The sequence below is a fragment of the Mustela nivalis genome (genome assembly GCF_964662115.1).
Source record: "Mustela nivalis genome assembly, chromosome: 8".
Taxonomy (NCBI): Eukaryota; Metazoa; Chordata; class Mammalia; order Carnivora; family Mustelidae; genus Mustela; species Mustela nivalis.
In genome coordinates, this window is record NC_139027.1 from 36,891,764 (window position 1) to 36,913,250 (window position 21,487).

Consider the following 21,487-nt stretch of genomic DNA (forward strand, 5'->3'; position numbering starts at 1 on the left):
TCTCATAGAGTCCTCATTGTTCTGGCCTTGCTCTGCTTTTAACTTTAATAACAGAAATAGTCTGACCCCAAAGAGTTACTACCTCCCCTCTTGGGCTAGTTAAACCCTATGTCCTTTTTAGATCTCAGTTCAAAAGTCACTTGCTCAGAGAAGCCTTCCCTCTCCCCTTGACTAAAGTCCCTGTGATAAGCTGGCCCCTTCTCCTTCACAGTGCCTGTGCTGGGAGTTGTTTAACATTTGCTTAGGTGGAACTTGGGTTGACATCCTTATATCCCAGGAGGCTACAGTTCCCTCAACAGTAGGGATGGTGTCTGCATTTGCTCACCATTTTTTTTTTTAAGATTTTATTTATCTGACAGAGAGAGAGAGAGAGACAGACAGACAGCAAGAGAGGGAGCATAAGCAGGATGGAGTGGGAGAGGTAGAATAGGCTTCCCACCAGCTAGGCTTCCCACTCCTACACAGAGTGGATCTCAGAACCCTAGGATCATGACCTGAGCTGAAGGTGATGCTTAATGACTGAGCCACCCTGGCACCCCTTGCTCATCATTTTTATTTCCAGCATTTAGCACTGTGCCTTGTGCAAATAAGGTTTAAAATGAAATGAATAACTGTGTGAATGAATGGGTTAGCAGTGCTGAAAAAGCAACTACTTTTTGTTTGTTTGTTTGTTTTTGTTTGTTTAAGTATTGGATTCCTCTTCGATGCTGTTGTTCTCCATGTTCAGGCTTATGTTCCTTTTTTCTCTTTATTGTGGTAGGATGCTGATCATTATCTGTATTTGAGGCTAGACCAAACACTATTAGTGTGGATTGCTAGGTCCCAATCACCCCAAGCTCTCAGCAGTGTCATACATTTTATTGGACTTTTAAATAAAACATATCAGGAAGAGGTGGTAATTCTTCAAATATGATCTGAACCACCTGTACCAGAATCCCATGGGGGAACTTTGTGAAAAAGCCTCTTTCTGGGCTTAACCGTGGGCCTGCTAAACAAGAAGCTCAGGGTATAAGAGCATGAGAATTTGCATTTATTGTTGTTATCTTAAAAAATGAATACATGCCACATGATCCAAAACCACAAAGTATAAAAAGACATATGGACTTTAATAAAAAATTTAAATGTTTAAAAAATTAATATCTATTTTATTTTAGATTATTTTTAGGTTTATAGAAAACTTGTGAAGATAATACAGAGAATACCCATACACCCCATACCCAATTTCCTCTGTTGACCTCTTACGTTGTTAGGACACATTTATCATGATGAATGAACTAATAATATTAATATATCATCATTTTTTTCATTATTATTATTTTAAAGATTTTATTTATTTATTTGAGAGAAAGTGAGAGAGAGAGCAGGAGAGCAGGGTGAGGGGCAGAGGCAGATGCGAACTCCCCACTGAGGGGGAGCCCCATGTGGAGCTGGATCCTGGGACCCAGGATCAAGACCTGTTCAGATTTTATTAGTTTTTTAAAAAAATAAATAAAATTTAAATTAATTTAAATAAAACTAATAAAATCTGAAGTAAGACAGATGCTTAACTTAAGCTTATGATTAAACTAGAGTTACAGGCTTTGGGGAGGAAGACCATTGATGTAAATTACCAGTCTCATGACATCATATCACAATTACATGTTATCAATATGACTTATCAATGTTGGTGCTAGCCTTGATCAGCTGACTGGGGAAGTGTCTGTCAGATTTCTTCACTGTTATATTACATGTTATATTACCTCTCCTCCCCCTCCTATTTACACTGTGCTCTTTGGAAGGGAGACAATATGGGTCAGCCCACACTTAAGGTGAAGGGAGTTATGCTCCGCCTCTTTGAAGGAGGACGTATATACATAAATTCCTCTGCAGAGGAAATCTGTTCTCCCCCATTAATTTATTCAATCATTTATTTATATCAGTATGGACTCATGGATATTTATTTTATACTTTACAATCCAATGCTACGTTATGTTTTGTTGCTCAAATTGCTCCAACTTTGGCCTCTGGGAACGCTTTCAGTTGCTCTGGGGTCCCTTCGATGTACCTAATTACTGCCTCCCCGTTTGTTTGTTTGTTTGTTTTAAGATTTTATATATTTGACAGAGAGAGAGAGAGAGAGACAGCAAGAGAGGGAATACAAGCAGGGGGAGTGGAGAGGGAGAAGCAGGCTTCCCGTGGAGCATGGAGCCAGATGCGGGGCTAGATCCCCAGGACCCTGGGATCATGACTTGAGCTGAAGGCAGACACTTAATGACTGAGCCATCCAGGCGCCCCTCTCCCCTGTTTTTTTACTTTCCGGTACTACAAGGTATTCTAGACCTATGTAGTGCCTTTCTTTCTTTCTTTCTTTCTTTCTTTCTCTCTCTCTCTCTCTCTCTCTCTCTCTATTTCTTTCTTTCCTTCTTTCTTTTTAAAGATTTTAATTTATTTATTTGACAGAGAGTGATCACAAGTAGGCAGAGAGGCATGCAGAGAGGCAGGCAGATAGAGAGAAGCAGGATCCCCCTGAGCAGAGAGCCCGATGCGGGGCTTGATCTCAGGACCCTGGAATCATGACTTGAGCTGAAGGCAGAGGCTTAACCCACTGAGCCACCCAGGCACCCCACGTTGTGCATTTTTTTCTTTTTTTTAAAAATTTTTTTATTTCTTTTCAGCGTAACAGTATTCATTGTTTTTGCACCACACCCAGTGGTCCATGCAATACGTGCCCTCCCTAATACCCATCACCTGGTTCCCCCAACCTCCCACCCCCTGCCCCTTCAAAACCCTAAGATTGTTTATCAGAGTCCATATAGTCTTTCATGGTTCACCTCCTCTTCCAATTTCCCTCAAATCCCTTCTCTCCATCTCCCCTTGTCCTCCATGTTATCTGTTATGCTCCAAAATAAGTGAAGCTATATGATAATTGACTCTCTCTGCTTGACTTATTTCACTCTGCAAAATCTCTTCTAGTCCCGTCCATGTTGCCACAAGAGTTGGGTATTCATCCTTTCTGATGAAGGCGTAATACTCCATAGTGTATATGGACTACATCTTCCTCATTTGTCCGTTGAAGGGCATCTTGCTTTCCACAGTTTGGCGGCCATGGCCATTGCTGCTATGAACATTGGGGGTACAGATGGCCCTTCTTTTCACTACATCTGTATCTTTGGGGTAAATACCCAGTAGTGCAATTGCAGGGTTGTAGGGAAGCTCTATTTTTAATTTCTTGAGGAATCTCCACACTGTTTTCCAAAGTGCCTGCACCAACTTGCATTCTCACCAACAGTGTAAGAAGCTTTCCCCTTTCTCCACATCCCCTCCAACACATGTTGTTTCCTGTCTTGCTAATTTTTACCATTCTAACTTGTGTAAGGTGGTATCTCAATGTGGTTTTAATTTGAATCTCCCTGAGGGCTAGTGATGATGAACATTTTTGCATGTGTCTGACAGCCATTTGTATGTCTTCATTGGAGAAGTGTCTGTTCATATCTTCTGCCCATTTTTTGATATGATTGTCTGTTTTGTGTGTGTTGAGTTTGAGGAGTTCATTATAGATCCTGGATATCAACCTTTTGTCTGTATTGTCATTTGCAAATATCTTCTCCCTTTCTGTGGGTTGCCTCTTTGTTTTGTTGACTGTTTCCTTTGATGTACAGAAGCAATCAGACAACAAAGAGAAATAAAAGGTATCCAAATTGGCAATGAGGAAGCCAAACACTCTCTCTTCGCAGATGACATGATTCTTTATATGGAAAACCCAAAAGACTCCACCCCCAAACTACTAGAACTCATACAGCAATTCAGCAACGTGGCAGGATACAAAGTCAATGTACAGAAATCAGTGGCTTTCTTATACACTAACAATGAAAATACAGAAAGGGAAATTAGAGAATCGATTCCATTTACTATAGCACCAAGAACCAAAAGATACCTGGGAATAAGCCTAACTAAAGAGGTAAAGGATCTGTACTCGAGGAACTACAGAACACTCATGAAAGAAATTGAAGAAGACACAAAAAGATGGAAGACCATTCCATGCTCTTGGATTGGAAGAATAAACATTGTTAAAATTTCTCTACTGCCTAGAGCAATCTATACTTCTAATGCCATTCCGATCAAAATTCCACTGATATTTTTCAAAGAGCTGGAGCAAATAATCCTAAAATTTATATGGAATCAGAAGAGACCCCGAATCGCTAAGGAAATGTTGAAAAACAAAAATAAAGCTGGAGGCATCATGTTACCTGATTTCAAGCTTTACTACAAAGCTGTGATCACCAAGACAGCATGGTACTGGCCTAAAAACAGACACATAGACCAGTGGAACAGAGTAGAGAGTCCAGATATGGACCCTCAACTCTATGGTCAAATAATCTTCGACCAAACGAAAAAATATACAGTGGAAAAAAGACAGTCTCTTCAATAAATGGTGCTGGGAAAACTGGACAGCTATATGTAGAAGAATGAAACTCGACCATTCTCTTACATTGTACACAAAGATAAACTCGAAATGGATAAAAGACCTCAAAGTGAGACAGGAATCCATCAGAACCCTAGAGGAGAACATAGGCAGTACCCTCTTCAATATCAGCCACAGCAACTTCTTTCAAGGTATGTTTCCAAAGGCAAAGGAAGCAAAAGCAAAAATGAACTTTTGGGACTTCACCTTGTGCATTTATTGACCCAGCCCTAGAATTTCAGGCATTTTCCTAAGGAGCTTTGATTCTTATTTTTTTTTTTTTTGTGGCTTTTCTTTTTAAAATTTTATTTATTTATTTATTTTTAAATTTATTTTCATCGTAACAGTATTCATTGTTTTTGCACCACACCCAGTGCTCTGTGCAATCCGTGCCCTCTCCAATACCCACCACCTGGTTCCCCCAACCTCCCACCCCTTTGATTCTTTTTATTAGAGAATGGTATTAAAAACTATGAACTGGGCACTAGATATGCTTGTTGTACCGGGTATCATTGCTTCTAGGCTCTTCCAGCTGACCAATCAGGGAACTATACATGTGTATACCAACCCAGGTATATGCACAGATTGATAATATTTTTGTATGTAACTGTCTGTTCTATATCAAGCCAAACTCGAGTTCATACGGATGACTCTAATCCGTTTCCGCATGGTTCACTTCAGCCTTTCCCCATGCTTGTTTGTGAACTCTCCCTGTAACGGTGAGAAACCTGGCTGCTCCCATCCACCATCTATATGCTTCTTGGTTAAATGCCAGTAACCTATGGATAATGGTTTCATTGTTGTTCATTTGTACTCCAGACTCTGTGGGAAACTTTACCAACTGCATGCAGTGCTTAGGTAGTTTCTTTGCCTTTGGTCTTAAATTAAAGACTCCACTCATTTCCAATGTGACTTTAGGTTAGCACCTTTGGTTTCTTCCTCACTCCCTGCAGTGAGGTTATTTCATACCTTTTTACTATATTTAGGTTCTATTGTTACAGTCTGCATTCCAACCTGGGATTAAAAAAAATAAAGCTGAATAAATAAAATAAGTTCAATTAATTTAAATAACTTTATATTTAAAACGTTTCATTTTATATTCATATAAGTTTGTATCTTAAACCCCCCAAATATAAAAAAATATATAGTTTTTAGGGTGCCTGGGCCGCTCAGTCAGTTAAGTGTCTGCCAGGGTACTGGGATCAAGCCCTGCCCGTATCAGGTTCTTTGCTGTGTGTGTGTGTGTGTGTGTGTACACGCACATATATGGTTTTTCAATCAGGGTCACCCAAACAATTAAAACTTTTGAGCACACACACACACACACACACACACACACATATGGTTTTTCAATCAGGGTCACCCAAACAATTAAAACTTTTGAGCACACACACACACACACACACATATGGTTTTTCAATCAGGGTCACCCAAACAATTAAAACTTTTGAGCACACATTTTTAATATTTGCTTTTTAAAAAAGTGGTTTATATCTGTGCTTTCCTACTGTTATATAATTAGAAATATTAACAGTTTCTATCTGTTTACCTGCAGTTTGCGGGGGTGGGGGCGGCCCTTTTAGAGGACAAGGGCCATACGTTCCCTGAAGTTTCCAAAAGCTCATATGTGTGTGTTTGTAATGTAAGATGCATTTTCTGACAGGAAGAAATGTAATAAGTAATGACTGGCTTCCCAGTCTCACCCACAAAATCCCATTCAGTTACTTATTTATTTCCAGCCGTAATAGTGGCATTTTATTTATCTGACCCCATGGATAAGACTGTTATCTGGAAAAAAAGAAAATCCAAGTTCCACGTGAGTTCTTAAGATTGTCTCTTGACAGAGACTGAAGTTTTTTGAGGCAAATTGTAGGACAGTAGGACCTGCAGAAGTATCTTGATACAGGCAGAGTACACACTGGAGCTTCTCTTCTGGTAATGATGAACTTGGCAATTCAGGAATGAAGGTGAAATGAGGTTATTTTCAGCTAAACACAGAGGGTGTTCACTACCATAAGATCAGCAGAAAAGGAAACTTTATTTTTTATTTTTATTTTTTAAAGATTTTATTTATTTATTTGACAGACAGGGATCACAAGTAGGCAGAGAGACAGGCAGAAAGAGAGGGAGGAAAGCAGGTTCCCCAATGTGGGGCTCGATCCCAGGACCCTGAGATCATGACCTGAGCCAAAGGCAGAGGCTTTAACCCACTGAGCCACCCAGGTGTCCCAGGAAAGAAAACTTTAGATAAGCACTATCCAATAGAACTTTTGAAGATGATAACAATGTTCTCTATATTTGCCATGTAGGAGCCTTTAGCTACTTGTGGCTAGTGAGCACTTGAAATGAGTCTCTAATGAGACCAAGGAACTGAATTTTAAATTTTGTTCTATTTTACTTACTTTATGCTTAAATAGCCACATGTGGCTGGTAGCTACCCTATTAGACAGTGCAGCCTAAAATACATAATTCACATAAAAGGAAAATGATCCCAGATGAAAAGTATAGATATAAGAAGAAATGAAGAGTAAAGAAGTTACTAAATATATAGCCAAAAGTCAATTAACACTCATGTTAAGAAATAATAATAATAGTATCTTAAAGTTTTGAGAGTATACGAAATTAAAATATATGACAGTAGAAGGCATATAAATAGGGTGAAGTTGAGGTAAATGGAGGAGTTCTGTCATTCTAGATTGTCTGGGAAGAGGATAATGTTATTCATTAACATAAGTCTTTATAATTTAAGGATACATGGGGGTATTTCTAGGGTAAAGACTAAAATAATAGAAAATAAGTGTAAAAGCATATAAATTTCAAACTAGTAGGGAGATAAATGGAATACCAAATAATGCAAAACCAAAAGAAAGCAAGAATGGGGAGAAGAAACAGAGTAGGAGTAAGGAATATGAAGCTCTGTAGCAGTGGTAGGTTTTCAAGACCAAATGCTCTGTGTCATGATTTTAATACATACATTTACTCATATTTTTACATTTCTGGTGTATGATGGATTGTGGTATCGCGTGAGTCCTACTAGGTTGTGCTAACATGTCAGAGTTAGAGGGTTTTTTTGGTCATCAGTTGAGTTTTGTGGATCATTGTTTTTTTTTTTTTTTCTTCATTTTATTTTATTTTTTCAGTGTTCTAAGATTCATTGTTTATGCCCCACACCCAGTGCTCCATGCAATACGTGCCCTTCTTAATACCCACCACCAGGCTCACTCAACCTCCCCACTCCCTCCCCTCCAAAACCCTCAGTTTGTTTCTCAGAGTCCACAGTCTCTGAAGGTTCATCTCCCCCTCCGATTTCCCCCAACTCACATTTCCTTTCCTTCACCCGATGTCCTCCGTGTTATTCCTTATGCTCCACAAGTAAGTGAAACCATGTGATAATTGACTCTCTCTGCTTGACACTGCCTTTTACAGTGGCAGCTGGGAGGCCAGCAGCCAGCCCCGGATCAGCACAGGATTAGGGGAGCTAAGGAATGCAGTGGGCTAGCCTAGGCCTGGCATGCTGAGAGCATACAGTGGATTGCTGTGGCGGTTGCCCTGGCTCTTGTGCCATTGCTGTGGGCCTTGCTGCCATGATCTTACCTGGTCATGTGGATTTTCCTCTGAATGAACCAGCTGTTACTGGATTTGTGAAGCACAACCATACTTGTTAACTGACAAGAGCAAATGCAATACAAAATAATAAAAAAGCAAGTAAATTGTCAACAGGCTGTAGGGAGAAGCTGGTTCTTGGTGGTCTTGAACAAGGAAGGTCCCTTGGGGATGTGTTGCATGTCACCACCAAAGAAGAGTGAACAGAGATGAGGTGGACAGGAGTGTCAGTGATATGCTGGAGTGCTCCTTAAGGAGAGCGGAAAGGATATTTTTCTCTGGGATGTGGGACCCCACCTGGCTGAACTCTGGGACTGGAGTAAAGAACCAGCAGGAGAACAGAGACTTGGCTGCACCTCCCAGGCTCAGTGTCTGGCCTACACCCTGTGTCTCCCCTTTCCTTCTATTCATGTGTCTTTCCTATACCTTCACTGTCGGACTGGACTGGCAGCCACACAGCCTGTTTCAGGTGCCTTGAAATGTGTTCAGTGGATGTGGCACAGTTCTTGGCAGAGTGACACTACTCCCCAGGAATTTGTTTGTTCCCTCAGTATGGAAAATGGCAGGCAATGGATGATGACGTAACGCCTAATAACCCAAGACGCTATTTATTACTGGGTAAAGGAATGCTGCTGTTACATTTGCATGCACACTCCCAAACCGATTCTTCAAAGTAAGGACCAGGCCTGGCCCCTCCACATCAGAGATCCCAAAGGGAGAAGACAAGCCGAGCTCCAGGAACCACAGCGCGTGGGGATCCCTGGCTCAGGTAAGGGGTACTGACTCGCGCTGAAGAGGCCAACTGACATAGATAGGGAAGCGGAGCAAGGTCTGGCCCTGCCTTGCTTTTTTTCCCAGAAGCATGACTCCTGTGGATTTCCTGAATCTCTAAATATTGTCTCTGATTCCTGCCCAGACCGCCTGCTCTCAGCCCCAAGAGCAGCCTGTTGTCTGCCAGGAGCACTTCTGCTGTGTGGCAAAGCATTGCTGGAGGGCTAGGCAGACACTGAGCTTTGGAGACCTGGAAACCTGGAAACGCTATCTCTGATTTCCAGATTCTAGAGAAGACTGATTTCAGAATCTAGAAAGTACTGGTCTTCAGAAAAGAGATTTTGGAAGCCTCTGTATTTTGAGTGTTCTTAGGTGAAAAGAGATCCGCCTCAGACGGTTGAGTGCACTACTTCTCTGGAGAACTCTATGGAAGCCACCTGCGTTTATTTTGATGCTGGTGGCAAATTCCATAGCGGCTCAGGGACATCCCAAGTACCTCAGTCTGTAGGTATCATTCTGTCCTCCGTCAGGACCACCATTGTCTTCATGTATCTGGGTACCTACATTTATTTCTGCCACATTTTCTTATTCTGATACCATGTGGCTGCGAAATTCTCTGCCTTCTCAGATGCCACCAGTTCCCTGTGTCCCTTGATGTATGCCCAAACTGCAAAAGCAGGTGCACTTTGTAGATTTGTGGGAGAACTAAATAATAAGTGAAACTCAGATAGTGGCTATCCATGCCCTTAAAGATCTATCAGGATTCTGTGCCTCCGAGAGCCACTCCCCTGTCTTTCAATTGTCTTTGCTGCTGAGTCCTGGAGCCCTCTCATGTCATTTTTAATTATTGCAAAAGCATCTAGTTCCCTTTGTCTCACTCCTAAGCCCTTCTCAAAGGATTGAGTTTCCACCCAGACTACCCATCTCTGCAAACTAAAAGTGGTGTGATCCTTGAGAATTCACTTACCTTTGGGTTTTTCATCTGTTAAATGAGAATAGCAATTCTTCTCTCACTTCACTTACTCTGATGTCCTGAAATAATGTTGGGGAAAGTTCTCTGTGAACTGAGTGAGATGTGCCCTGCAGAATTGAGGGGTGTTTGGAAATCTCTTTTGTCTAAGCCCTCGCAGTGAAGAGCTCCTGTGTTATCCTTCCCCAAGACATTAAGAGTTGAGCCTTCTGGGACCTTTGGAGGCTTAGTTTGCCATGACAAGAGGCTTCAAAGAAACTGACTTTCTTTGCAAAGATTAGACTATAGCAGAGGGTCAGCAAACTTTTCCTATAAATATTGGGACAGTCAGTATTGTGTGTGTGTGTGTGTGTGTTATGTTAGTCACCATACAGTACATCATTAGTTTTTGATGTAGTGTTCCATGATTCATTGTTTGAGTGTAACACCCAGTGCTCCATACAATCCGTGCCGTCCTTAATACCTATCTGGTGATGGCTATTAAGGACAGTCAGCATTTTATGCTTTGCTGACCAGATGATCTTTCAAATACTCATCTCTGCTGTTAAAGCCAGAAAGCAGCCATAAACAATGTATAAAAAAGGACATGGTTGTGTTCCAATAAAACTTTATTTAAAAAAATAGGCAGTGGGACAGATTTGACCTATGGGCTGTAGTTTGATAGCCCCAGAACTAGAGCAATAATACACTTTGAACTCTTGATTACATTTTTTATCAAATGTTGTCAAGATCCATAAAAATCACATCATGACCCACAGTTTGGAAACATTGCTTTGAAGGGCAAAAATCAAAGAAAGAGTGATAGAAGAAGCATGATCAAGTCGTACGAGGACTTCCTGGACACAGCAAACATTTCTTAGCAGAGCACAAGGCTGGTGGATAATCAGCACTAGGGAAGTCCAGCAAGGTTTCCTGGGGTCAGAAGTGCCATAACTGATCTCCTTCTTGTCTACTCAGGTCCTGCCTTTCATCCCAGGCCCTTGCTGAGTCATTTCATTGTGTTAAAAATGTCATTTTTGAAGGACTTCGGTGTGAAAACGGAGTCTGAAGACCTGGGAAGAGATGAGCCCCAGTGCTGCTCAGAAGGTAAGATTTTTGCAAACATGCATACCAGGGCCAAACATAACGCCTAAAGAAGGACCTTGCAAGTTTGCGTGCAGATCTGTTTCTTCCTGTTGACTTGCATGGTAAATGACCTTTGAGAACTTCCCTGGTAAATGAATTAGACGAGAGAAATCCTTGAAGGGAAAATGAAGCTTTGCCACGGGTGCCTAGGTATGTTAGGTAATAGGTAAACTGATCACCTACACCCACAGATCTGGGGCTTTGAAGTCCTGACTGACCAACTGGATGGTTCTGGATCATCCAAATGCATTTCTGTCCTCCCAGCCTGCTCAAGCAGAGGTGAACGCCCTGCAGCAGAAGGGGTTGTCTGAGTCTGGGGTGGGAAAATGACACCAGCTTAGGGCTTCTGAGGGCCCACGGAGGAAGGCACTTGGGTGTTGGCTCAAGGGAAATGAAAAGAAGAGGCTTTTAACTCAAATGACTGTCTAATGCATGGAGTGTGAATGGGGCGGCCTATAACATGACGGAGGCCCAACCCCTGAGCCTTCAACTCATACGTGACAGTGTTCCCAAACTAAAAATAGGACATTTGTCTGGCAAATGTGGATCTGCCAACAGACAGATTTAGAACTCGCCCTGCTCCTGGAACATGGGTCATATGATGGCCACCGCACACATTCTGTCCCTTAGACATCAGGGAGTGCACACCAGGAAGGCATAAGCACTAGACATTATAATTTCCCAACCCTGGGGAACTCCAAATGGTGACATTGAGGCCATGTCCTAATTCTGCCTCTTTGTAGGGAGCATGTGTAGAAAGGGAAGAGTCTTCCTCTGATTCAAACACAGATCTCGAGAAGCTCTGTCTGAACCTGGCCGGGGGCAGCTCCAACTTTCTCCATTCCTACTCACCAGGTCCAGTCCTCCTGATTCTTAGAAGCAAAGATGGTCAGAGCTGGAGGGACAGACAGGGAAAACGAGGCTCAGAGTGGTGAGAGGCAGAATTGCCTCGATCAGCCATGTAGTTAGCAAGGCTAAGACTGGGTAGAACCTTCATACCAGAGCACAAGTTTTTTATTTTTTTTTTATTTTTTATTTCTTTTCAGCATAACAGTATTCATTGTTTTTGCACTGCACCCAATGCTCCATGCAATCTGTGCCCTTTCTAATACCACCACCTGGTTCCCCCAACCTTCCACCCCCCGCCCCTTCAAAACCCTCAGATTGTTTGTCAGAGTCCATAGTCTCTCATGGTTCACCTCCCCTTCCAATTTCCCTCAACTCCCTTCTCCTCTCCATCTCCCCTTGTCCTCCATGCGATTTGTTATGCTCCACAAATAAGTGAAACCATATGATAATTGACTCTCTCTGCTTGACTTATTTCACTCAGCATAATCTCTTCCAGTCCCGTCCATTTGCTACAAAAGTTGGATATTCATCCTTTCTGATGGAGGCATAATACTCCATAGTGTGTATGGAACACATCTTCCTTATCCATTCGTCCGTTGAAGGGCATCTTGGTTCTTTCCACAGTTTGGCGACCATGGCCATTGCTGCTATGAACATTGGGGTACAGATGGCTCTTCTGTTCACTACATCTGTATCTTTGGGGTAAATACCCAGGAGTGCAATGGCAGGGTCATAGGGAAACTCTATTTTTAATTTCTTGAGGAATCTCCACACTGTTTTCCAAAGAGGCTGCACCAAATTGCCTTCCCACCAACAGTGTAAGAGGCTTCCCCTTTCTTCACATCGTCTCCAACACATGTTGTTTCCTGTCTTGCTAATTTTGGCCATTCTAACTGGTGTAAGGTGGTATCTCAATGTGGTTTTAATTTGAATCTCCCTGATGGCTAGTGATGATGAACATTTTTTCATGTGTCTGATAGCCATTTGTTTATCTTCATTGGAGAAGTGAAGATATGAACAGAGCACAAGTTTTGAGTTTTCTTATTCCCTAGGTGCTATGTGCTCTCAATGTGCAAAGTTTGTTTGGATTATGGCCAGGGATTTCATGCAGGCAATTATCAAACTTAATGTTTTATCAGGTAGAAGCCTCCAGATAAGTCTCAGATTAATGTGGGCAACGTATACTATACCCCTGAATTAATGCAATGCATGTATTTGTTGCAAGTAAGGAAGTTCTGCATTCAGAAACCAAGTTAGCTCTATTGCATTTCCATTTCCACCATTTTTGACCAGTAAAGTTTTGTTTTATTTATTTATTTTTTAGAGAGAGAGAGAGAGAGACAGAGGTTGGAGGAAGGGCCAGTGGAAGAGGGAAAGAGAGGGAAAGAGAGGTCCTAGGCAGGCGCAGAGCCTGACATGGGGCTCCATCACACAACCTTGAGTTCATGACCTAAGCTGAAATCAGGCTTAACTGACTGAGTCAGCCAGGCACCCCCAGGAAAGGTATTTTTTATGTCATTACTGCCTCTCTGCTTTAGTGTTTCTCAAAACATACAAAGAAGAAGTAAAACATTAAATGGGCCCTGATGTTCCTAAATCCCTGGAAAATCTCAATTGTATGTGCTAACCTCACTGTCTCTGATTCCAGACTTCACCAGAAGCCTCTCGGAGCCAAACATGAACCTCCCCACAATGAGTTCTCCCTATTCACGTAAGGCCCCAGGTTGAACTGATGAGGGTGGAGATTTGTGAGAGTGGGGATGAGGGTGACACCACTATGTTCTCTTTGGGGAGTCAGAGGATCAGAGACGGGGGGATACTTAAGGGTACTGTGATGAGGCTAAGGCTTTTCCTTTGTGGAAGTGAATCTCAGGAGGGTCAGTAAGAAAGATGAACCCTGGGTGGGCCTCTGCCTTTCCAGAGAGGCGAGGTAACACATATCTGCCAAATGGCACAGGAGAAGAAAGGTTATGAGCCTGGGAACCTTCCATGTCCTTCTTCTGACCTTTGCTATGCCGCTAGCTGGCAATGCTGACCTCCTCACATAATTTATGAAAAACAGGAACTTGGCCAGCAGAGGGCGCACAGGAAGCTCACACAGCTAGTGCCTTGGCAGCCCTCACAGATCTAGAAGTTTCTCACAGGTTACTAGATAATCTCCTGATGATCTTAAGAAAATTCAAGTGCAGCAAATGAGGGCACCTGCCCCAAGTGACACAGGTAGAAAAGCACTGTAACATCTGTCTGCCCAAGTCAGGTTTAAGGCTCCCTGTCACCACCCCTGCAAAGGCAGAGTCTGGAGACCTCAGCCTGAGTCCCAGGTCTACAGCAGGCTTCCTTCCTCTCTCGTAAACCGGCAGTTACACACTGCGGTGCTCTGTGAGGGAGGTCGCGTCAGGCACTATGGCTGCTGCCGTTGCGGCTCCCACTGTTGTTTGGGTGTGGACTCTCTAGAGAAAATAATTACCAGCATGTGAAAGCCACTTACACCTCTGCTGTGGCTTTTGGAAGAAACTCTGAAGAACACATATGACGTCAGGAATGATGTGATGTGAACTGATCCCACTAAGAGGATACCACGGGAGCCTCAGGGCACCATGATGGGAGGCCCAAGTCAGCGTGACAGGAGGGAAACCGAAGTAAAAGGACAGGTTCCAGAAATATTCAAGAGGCCAATGACCCAATGCAGTGATGGAAATGCAACTTACAGAGCATGTGTAGGTGTCTCCCCAGACCAATCAGAATCTCAGGGCTGTGGGGCCCAGGCATTCGTGAACCTAAACTGTCACCCATTAGGGGATTTCCAGTGTATGGTGCTTTGCTCCTAGATCCTTCCTGCCTTATTTCTCACCCCTTCCTTATTTCTCTTCCACTGGCCCTGCAGTGCAAGGAGCTGTCCCGCCCCAGGCATTGCTGATGGCATGTTGCCCCCAGTGATAGGCTACAGGAAAGAGGGTTAAGAAGACTAAAGAATAACATGTTCTGGGTCTTTTCTATGGCTCAGATACCTGGCTAAATGTTATTCATTTGAGTAAGCATTTTGATCTTCCCAACACGCCTGCCAGGTAGGTGCTATTATTAGCCCCCTTTCACCGATAAGAAGATTTAGAGAGATTTACTAGCATTTCCTAGGTCCTAAATCAGTAAGTGATGGGACTTTGGATTGAACCTATCTTTGAAAATGGATAATCCATGTTAAATTGCTTGTTCAGAGCAAGGCAGAAAATCTGGGTGGGAGAAATCTTCAGTGGGCTGTGATGTTTGAGGTCATAGGCAGGTGGAGGCTTGGGGCTGGGACTCTCACCTGTGGGCTAGAAAGGATTGCTTATAAAAGGGCAGTCTCAGGGAATTTAATCTGTAGCAAGAACAGGAGCACCCCAAACAGAGATTCATTTCACAGTTGGCCACTCCTGCTCCCATTCAAGATCCTGGGGCAGGGTGAGGCAGATGAAGGCAAGAGCTAGGCTATCATGGGGATAGAAGAAGACCTCTATTCATCTTGTACTCTGCTTGGCATTGAGTTACCTGTACAGAGATGACAGCTTTAGGAGTGGTATACTCTAAGCATTTTGGATCCCAGTTACCCCAACCAATTAAACAAAACTGAGGATCTACATCTTTGAAATGTGGGCGTTATACATTATGAAACTTGCACAAAATTAGAAAATTCAGAAGGACTAAATAAAATAGAACCGACATTTAGTGGTTCCTTCCCACATTCCAGTGGACTGTCTGGTTTACCCCACCATCACGCTCCACCCCCGTCCCCACAGACACGCACCTAGCGATGTGCTGGCAAATGTTTGACAACCAGTTCTCTGGAAATGGCGGAGTGGGAGGGAGCTCTGATATGTAGCTCTTGCCAGTTTTCATGGTGTGATGATTCCCAGCATGGCTGACTTTAGACTGCCAACATGAAGTCACTGAGCATGGATTTGGGAAGAGATGCTAGCCGTTGGCTCTTGCAAGCTGATAAAAGCTTGTTCCAGCACACCACTGCAGCCACTTTTCAGATCTTCATTTTAGAGCAAGAACTGGTTGACAAAATGTAGCCTGTGGGCAAAAATCCAGCTCACAACCTGTTTCATGTAGTTTGCTAACATAGTCATGCTCATTGGTCATCTATGGCTGCCTTCAAACTATAACCATAGAGCATGTGGTTTCTTGATCCGCAAAGCCTGGAATATTTACAACACATCCCTTAACAGAAAGTTTGCCAACTCCTGCTGTAGAGGGTAGGAGACCAGAGACTCTTGGCAGCCTCTAGACTTTTACCCTTGAGTCAATCTGGTACTTGAAGTACAATTTCCATTAAACGGCTACAATGCATAATGGTCACAAAAGTCTACACTATTTTACTCCACAAAAGTAACCTTAGCTGTTTTAGTGGTTTCGTTTGTTTGTTTTTACTTAGCTTAGTTTGTCTTGGCAATTTTCAGTAGGAAAATGCATTCTAGATTCCACCTAACCAAGACACCCAGTGTTACTTCCCCACAGCCCTCTTGCAGAAGGAGGTTTGTCAGGGCGGTTCCACACAGAAGCTCAAGGAAGGATCAGAGGTCAGTTGGCCCAAGGCAGCAGGACAGGCTAGGCTATCTTTGCAGAGTGTGCGGGAGGGACCGTTTGGCAGTCCCTCATGGTGATTTCTGGTGTTTGAGGTAATTGTCATAATGCATTGGGTGATTGTCACATCAGTAATCAACATAATGCTGTGAGGAGGGCAGGGTGAGGATTATTATGCTCATTTTATAGATGAGTAAACAGACTCAGAGACCAGTAACTTGACCAGTCACCCAGATTGTAAGTGGCAGACTTCCAGATGTTCTGACTCCTAGTACAGAGCGATTTGCCCTGTCCCTGAGGGCTAAAAAGTGACTCTGCTTAGGAATCAGCTGGGAAGGGACACCTGGGTGGCTCAGTTGGTTGGATGTCTGCCTTTAGCTCAGGTCATGATCCCAGGGTCATGGGACCGAGTCCTGCATTGGGCTCCCTGCTCAGCGGGGAGCCTGCTTCTCCCTCTGCCTGCCTCTCCCCCTGCTTGTGCTATCTCTCTCTCTGACAAATCAATAAATAAAATATAATCTCTAAAAAAAAAAAAAAAGAAAAAGAATCACCTGGGAAGCTTCTGATGAATCTTTAGGGTATTGGACTATGTGAAAAAAAGACAGAGAAAGAGAAATACTGTATGTTATAATAATAACATAATAATAGCATAATAATAGCATAATAATAGCATAATAATCCTCACCCTGCCCTCCTCACTGTATGTTATGTTGAATCTAAAAAAGCTAAACTCAGAGAGACAATGTAGACTGGTGGTTACCAGGGGCTGGGGGCAGGGGAAATGGGGAGATATTTGTCAAAGGATACAAACTTCCAGTTATAAGATTAACAAATTCTGGGGCGCCTGGGTGGCTCAGTGGGTTAAGCCACTGCCTTCGGCTCAGGTCATGATCTCAGGGTCCTGGGATCAAGTCCCGCATCGGGCTCTCTGCTCAGCGGGGAGCCTGCTTCCCTCTCTCTCTCTCTGCCTGCCTCTCTGTCTACTGTGATCTCTCTCTGTCAAATAAATAAATAAAATCTTTAAAAAAAATTAACAAATTCTGGCGATCTGATGCACGGCATGGTGATTCTAGCTGATAATACTGTTCTGTATACTTGGAAGTTGCTAAAAGAGTGTATTTTAAATGTTCTCACCACACAAAATAATTATGTGATGGTATGGAGGCATTAGCTAATGCTATGTGATAATCATTGTGGGGTATATAAATGCATCAAACCAACAGGTTGTATGCCTGAAGCTTATTTATATGTCAATCATATCTCAATAAAGCTGGAAAAAAATACAGATTCTCAGGGTTCACTCCTGAGATTCTGATCTAGGCATTCTGAGATATAACTCAGGAATCTAGCTCCCTTGTTAAAAAGCCTTAAGTAATTCTGATTCAAGTATTTCTTTCTGGTCCACACTTTGAGAAACACTGCTTCCTTCCATATATTTCATTAGAAAATAGTAATGGGCTTTTGTGATTGAGAACCATTTCTGAGTGAGTGGGTGCCAGCAGCCAACTGCACTAGCATTCAATCTGGGCTGAAACATGTGTCCCTAGGGATTGTCCCACTTCAGGGGACATGAGCCTGAACCATGGAGAAAATCCACTGCATGGCTCATCTGGTGACTGTGCACAGTTCCCAGCAGCAATGTGCCCAGTAGAAGACAGTGACTGAGAGATGCTTACTTGCACAGAGCTTGCATAGTGTGGGTTGGCCTGCTGAGCCCCATGCTAGCTGATTCACTCATTACAGAAAGGTTTGTGCCAGGCTCTGTGTTAGGTGACAAGGAGGAAAGGCTGAGCAGACTCAGATGCAGACTCTTTCCTTGAGTAGCTCATGGTCTGGTGGGGAGATAGACATTAATCACACCAACAGCAAGTATGAATGGAGAAGTGGTACCCAGTGCATGATGGGCATGGGTTGTAACCCAATCAGGAAATCAAAAGGGCTTTTTTTTTTTTTTTAAGATTTTATGTATTTATTTGACAGAGAGAAAAATCACAAGTAGGCAGAGAGGCAGGCAGAGAGAGAGGGTGAAGCAGGCTCCTTGCTGAGCAAAGAGCCTGATTGGGGCATGATCCCAGGACCCTGAGACCATGACCTGAGCCGAAGGCAGAGGCTTAACCCACTAAGCCACGCAGGCGCCCCTCAGAAGGGCTTCTTTGGGGAAGAGACACTTGAGCAAGGTCACAAGAAAGAGTAGGTATTGGCTCAAGGTCTGTTTAGGTTCTGGACAAGGTTAGTCTAGGCTCTGCTGTCTGTCTGTGAGTGGTCCTAATGAGTTTCCTTTATAGATACGAAAGAAAGCAAAGGTGGAGAAAAGGGAGAGACATGCACAGGATGGAGCCACCTGCATCTCCTTATCCAGCAGGAATGGTTTATCACACCCCAAGCTGTGGTACCTTGATACACCATTGATATGCCTTTGGGCACCTCCTTTCTTATGGTGGCCCAAAGGGAAAGGACAGTGCTGTAAAGGCCCAGGGAGCTCCTGCCACCCACCCTTCTTCTACTGTATCTCCTGACATGCATAAAACCCATTTCCTGACCTGACAAGGAAAACAAGTGGTGCCGGAAGGGCAATGAATAAAAATGGGCCTTGGGCACAGCCACTGCACGGGACAGCCACTGCACGGGCACAGCCACTGCACGGGACAACCCTTGGAAATTTGGAAAGAGAAAACTGCTCTATTCTTTACATAACCCCAAAGCAGATCCTGGCCCCTGATCCACTTTCTGAAACTGTGGTCATGCCCACATATTACTGAAGCCTGCAGAGGAGAGGAAAGGAAAGGTAAATTTCATAATGTTGGTGTGTGCTAATTAATTCCTGGCTTGGTCAGCAAAATCCTTCAAGAGAAGCATAGATTCAGACCAGTTCTCACCAGATGGCAAGCAAAGATGGAGGGAAACACTGCTTTGCTAAGGAAGGGGCTGGTCTGCAGCCTGCAGTCTAAGTTCACTGCAAATCCACCCCCCTCTTTTTTTTTTTTTTTTTTTTTTTTTTTTTACCTCTGCAGGACTAGGAAAGCCAACTGCTTATGTATGGGCCATGGAAGCTGCAAAGTGGCAGGCTTACATAGTAGATAAGACTGGGGACTGCATCTTTATCAAGCACGGTCCTTCAAGAATAAATATATATTTATTGCAATATATCAGACATGGTCCCTTCAGAGTTAGGTCCAGTCAATTTGCCAGCTGGTGTCAGACTAAGGATATTAATGTTCTCATCTGAACCTGTTCTCAGTGATTTCAAGGCAGCATAATGAAGTTGAGGGACCCCTTACAACACACATCAAGGGCTAAATGCCACTGCCAAACAAGAACTGTCAGTTGCTAGAGCTTCCAAAATGAAAGTAAATGCAAACAAAACGCATTAAAATTAGTTAAGTACTTACATAATCATATAAAATGGAGAATGCTTGAAAACTTTGCAACCAAAAATTAATTTTGATTATATATTCCTTTTGGGGTGTATTCAAAGTAAAAAGCAACTGAATTGTTAAATCTTACTATTCATCCAATCACTTTAACTTTAGATATTCGTCATGTTGTTTGGGACTCTAGAGCAGCAGATAAATCAAGTGAGTAAGCTAATTTTGTAAATATCAAGATTTTCAATTAGAAAATAATTGTGTAGCTCACTGAATTATAAGAAAAAGGCACAGTATTTCAGTGAACTGTTGGCTTAATCTTAAGATAACTCAAACAGGGCTTGCCTTTCTTTATTATTATTATTATTATTATTATTTTAAAAGATTTTATTTACTTATTTGGCAGAGAGAGAGAGAGAGAGAGATCACAAGTAGGCAGAGAGGCAGGCAGAAAGAGAGGGGGAAGCGGACTCCTTGCTGAGCAGAGCGCCATCCCAGGACCCTGAGATCTTGCCCTGAGTCTAAGGCAGAGGCTTTAACCCATGAGCCATCCAGGCAACCCTTTTTTAAAAATTATTAACATATAGTGTATTATTTGCCCCAGGGGTACAGGTCTGTGAATCATCAGGCTTACACATTTCTGTAAGTGCTTAATCATCAGGCTTTCAGTACTCACCATAGCACATACCTTCCCCAATGTCCATAACCCAGCCAACCTATCCCTACACACCACCTCCCCAAACCCGGGCTCGCCTTTCTAAAGGGTACAAGGGTAAAGACCAACAACGAAACAAAAGGAGGCACCAACTTCCAGACCCCACATTTTTACCAGGCTTTCCCAGTACAGATGACAATTTCTGAGTGGGTGAGGATCCCCTAGACTTTAAGCGTTGAATCTATTATATGTGCAACCTAGAAATAAAACTGATACTCACCTCCAACATCCCTTGCCCCTAAATTTGTACCTGACTCCTGGTCCTTATTCTTATTGCCTGCATGGCCACCACCGACACAGCACTTTAGTATCAGGAACTTGCTTTGCTTTGGACCTAAACGCAGATACTTCATGAGGGCCCTGCTCTCTGCCTTCAGGCTTCCTAGAAGAAGCAGCTTCTCCTGATTCTTTGTTACTGGTTCCTCCCACCTGTTCACAGCTGCTGCCCCCTCCTCCTCCGCTGGGGACTCATGGACAGGGATTTGCTGTACCTCTTGGGCCCCAGACCCCACTGAACCTCTCTCAGTGTACCCACAGCTGGACCAGTGTCCCCAGAATTCACCATGCACACGCATCCCTTACTATAGAGCTTTTGCATCCTCCTCCTGGAGGCACAATAACCAGTATAGCCTGGCTGTATCTTGAGAAACAGAAGCACCCGGGTGAGGCTGGGCATGTTTAGGAAAGCAGCAAACCCACAGGCCCTGAGATCATCACTTCCCAGAAATTTATTTCCCTAGAACCTTATAATTAACCACACTCTACCTTTTTTAAAAAAAAATATTTTATTTATTTGAGAGAGAGAGCGAGAGAGAGAGCGAGAGAGCATGCGCACAAGCAGAGGGAGCAGCAGAGGGAGAGGGGAAAGCAGAGGGAGAGGGAGAAGCAAGTTCCCTCAGAGCAGGAATCCCAATGCAGGACCCGATCCCAGGATACTGGGATCATGACCTCAGCTCAAGGCAGACACTAAACTGACTGAGCCACCCAAGCTCCCCCACATGCTATTTCTTGTAGCCCAAATAACATACACTTTAAAGGGACAGACGACACTGAAAACAATGCCCATATGCTTGTAGGGTGAAGAC

The 21,487-nt window shown here is 43.2% G+C and overlaps 1 protein-coding gene across 5 annotated transcripts in view; it reads left to right on the top strand.

Moving 5' to 3' along the window:
* LOC309870862 (interleukin-36 gamma-like) overlaps positions 1-21,487 on the top strand; it is a 163,673-nt gene that overhangs the window by 113,461 nt on the left and 28,725 nt on the right. For 3 of the 5 annotated variants that reach the window (XM_082743432.1, XM_082743431.1, XM_082743433.1), the window contains 2 exons: positions 10,743-10,871; positions 13,408-13,470. In XM_082743432.1, coding sequence (XP_082599558.1) covers positions 10,793-10,871; positions 13,408-13,470 — 142 coding nt within the window. In that variant the 5' untranslated portion in view covers positions 10,743-10,792. Of the gene's footprint in view, positions 1-8,394; positions 8,814-10,742; positions 10,872-13,407; positions 13,471-21,487 lie in introns of those variants that run through there. The other 2 variants (XM_082743429.1, XM_082743430.1) reach the window with 2 other exon arrangements.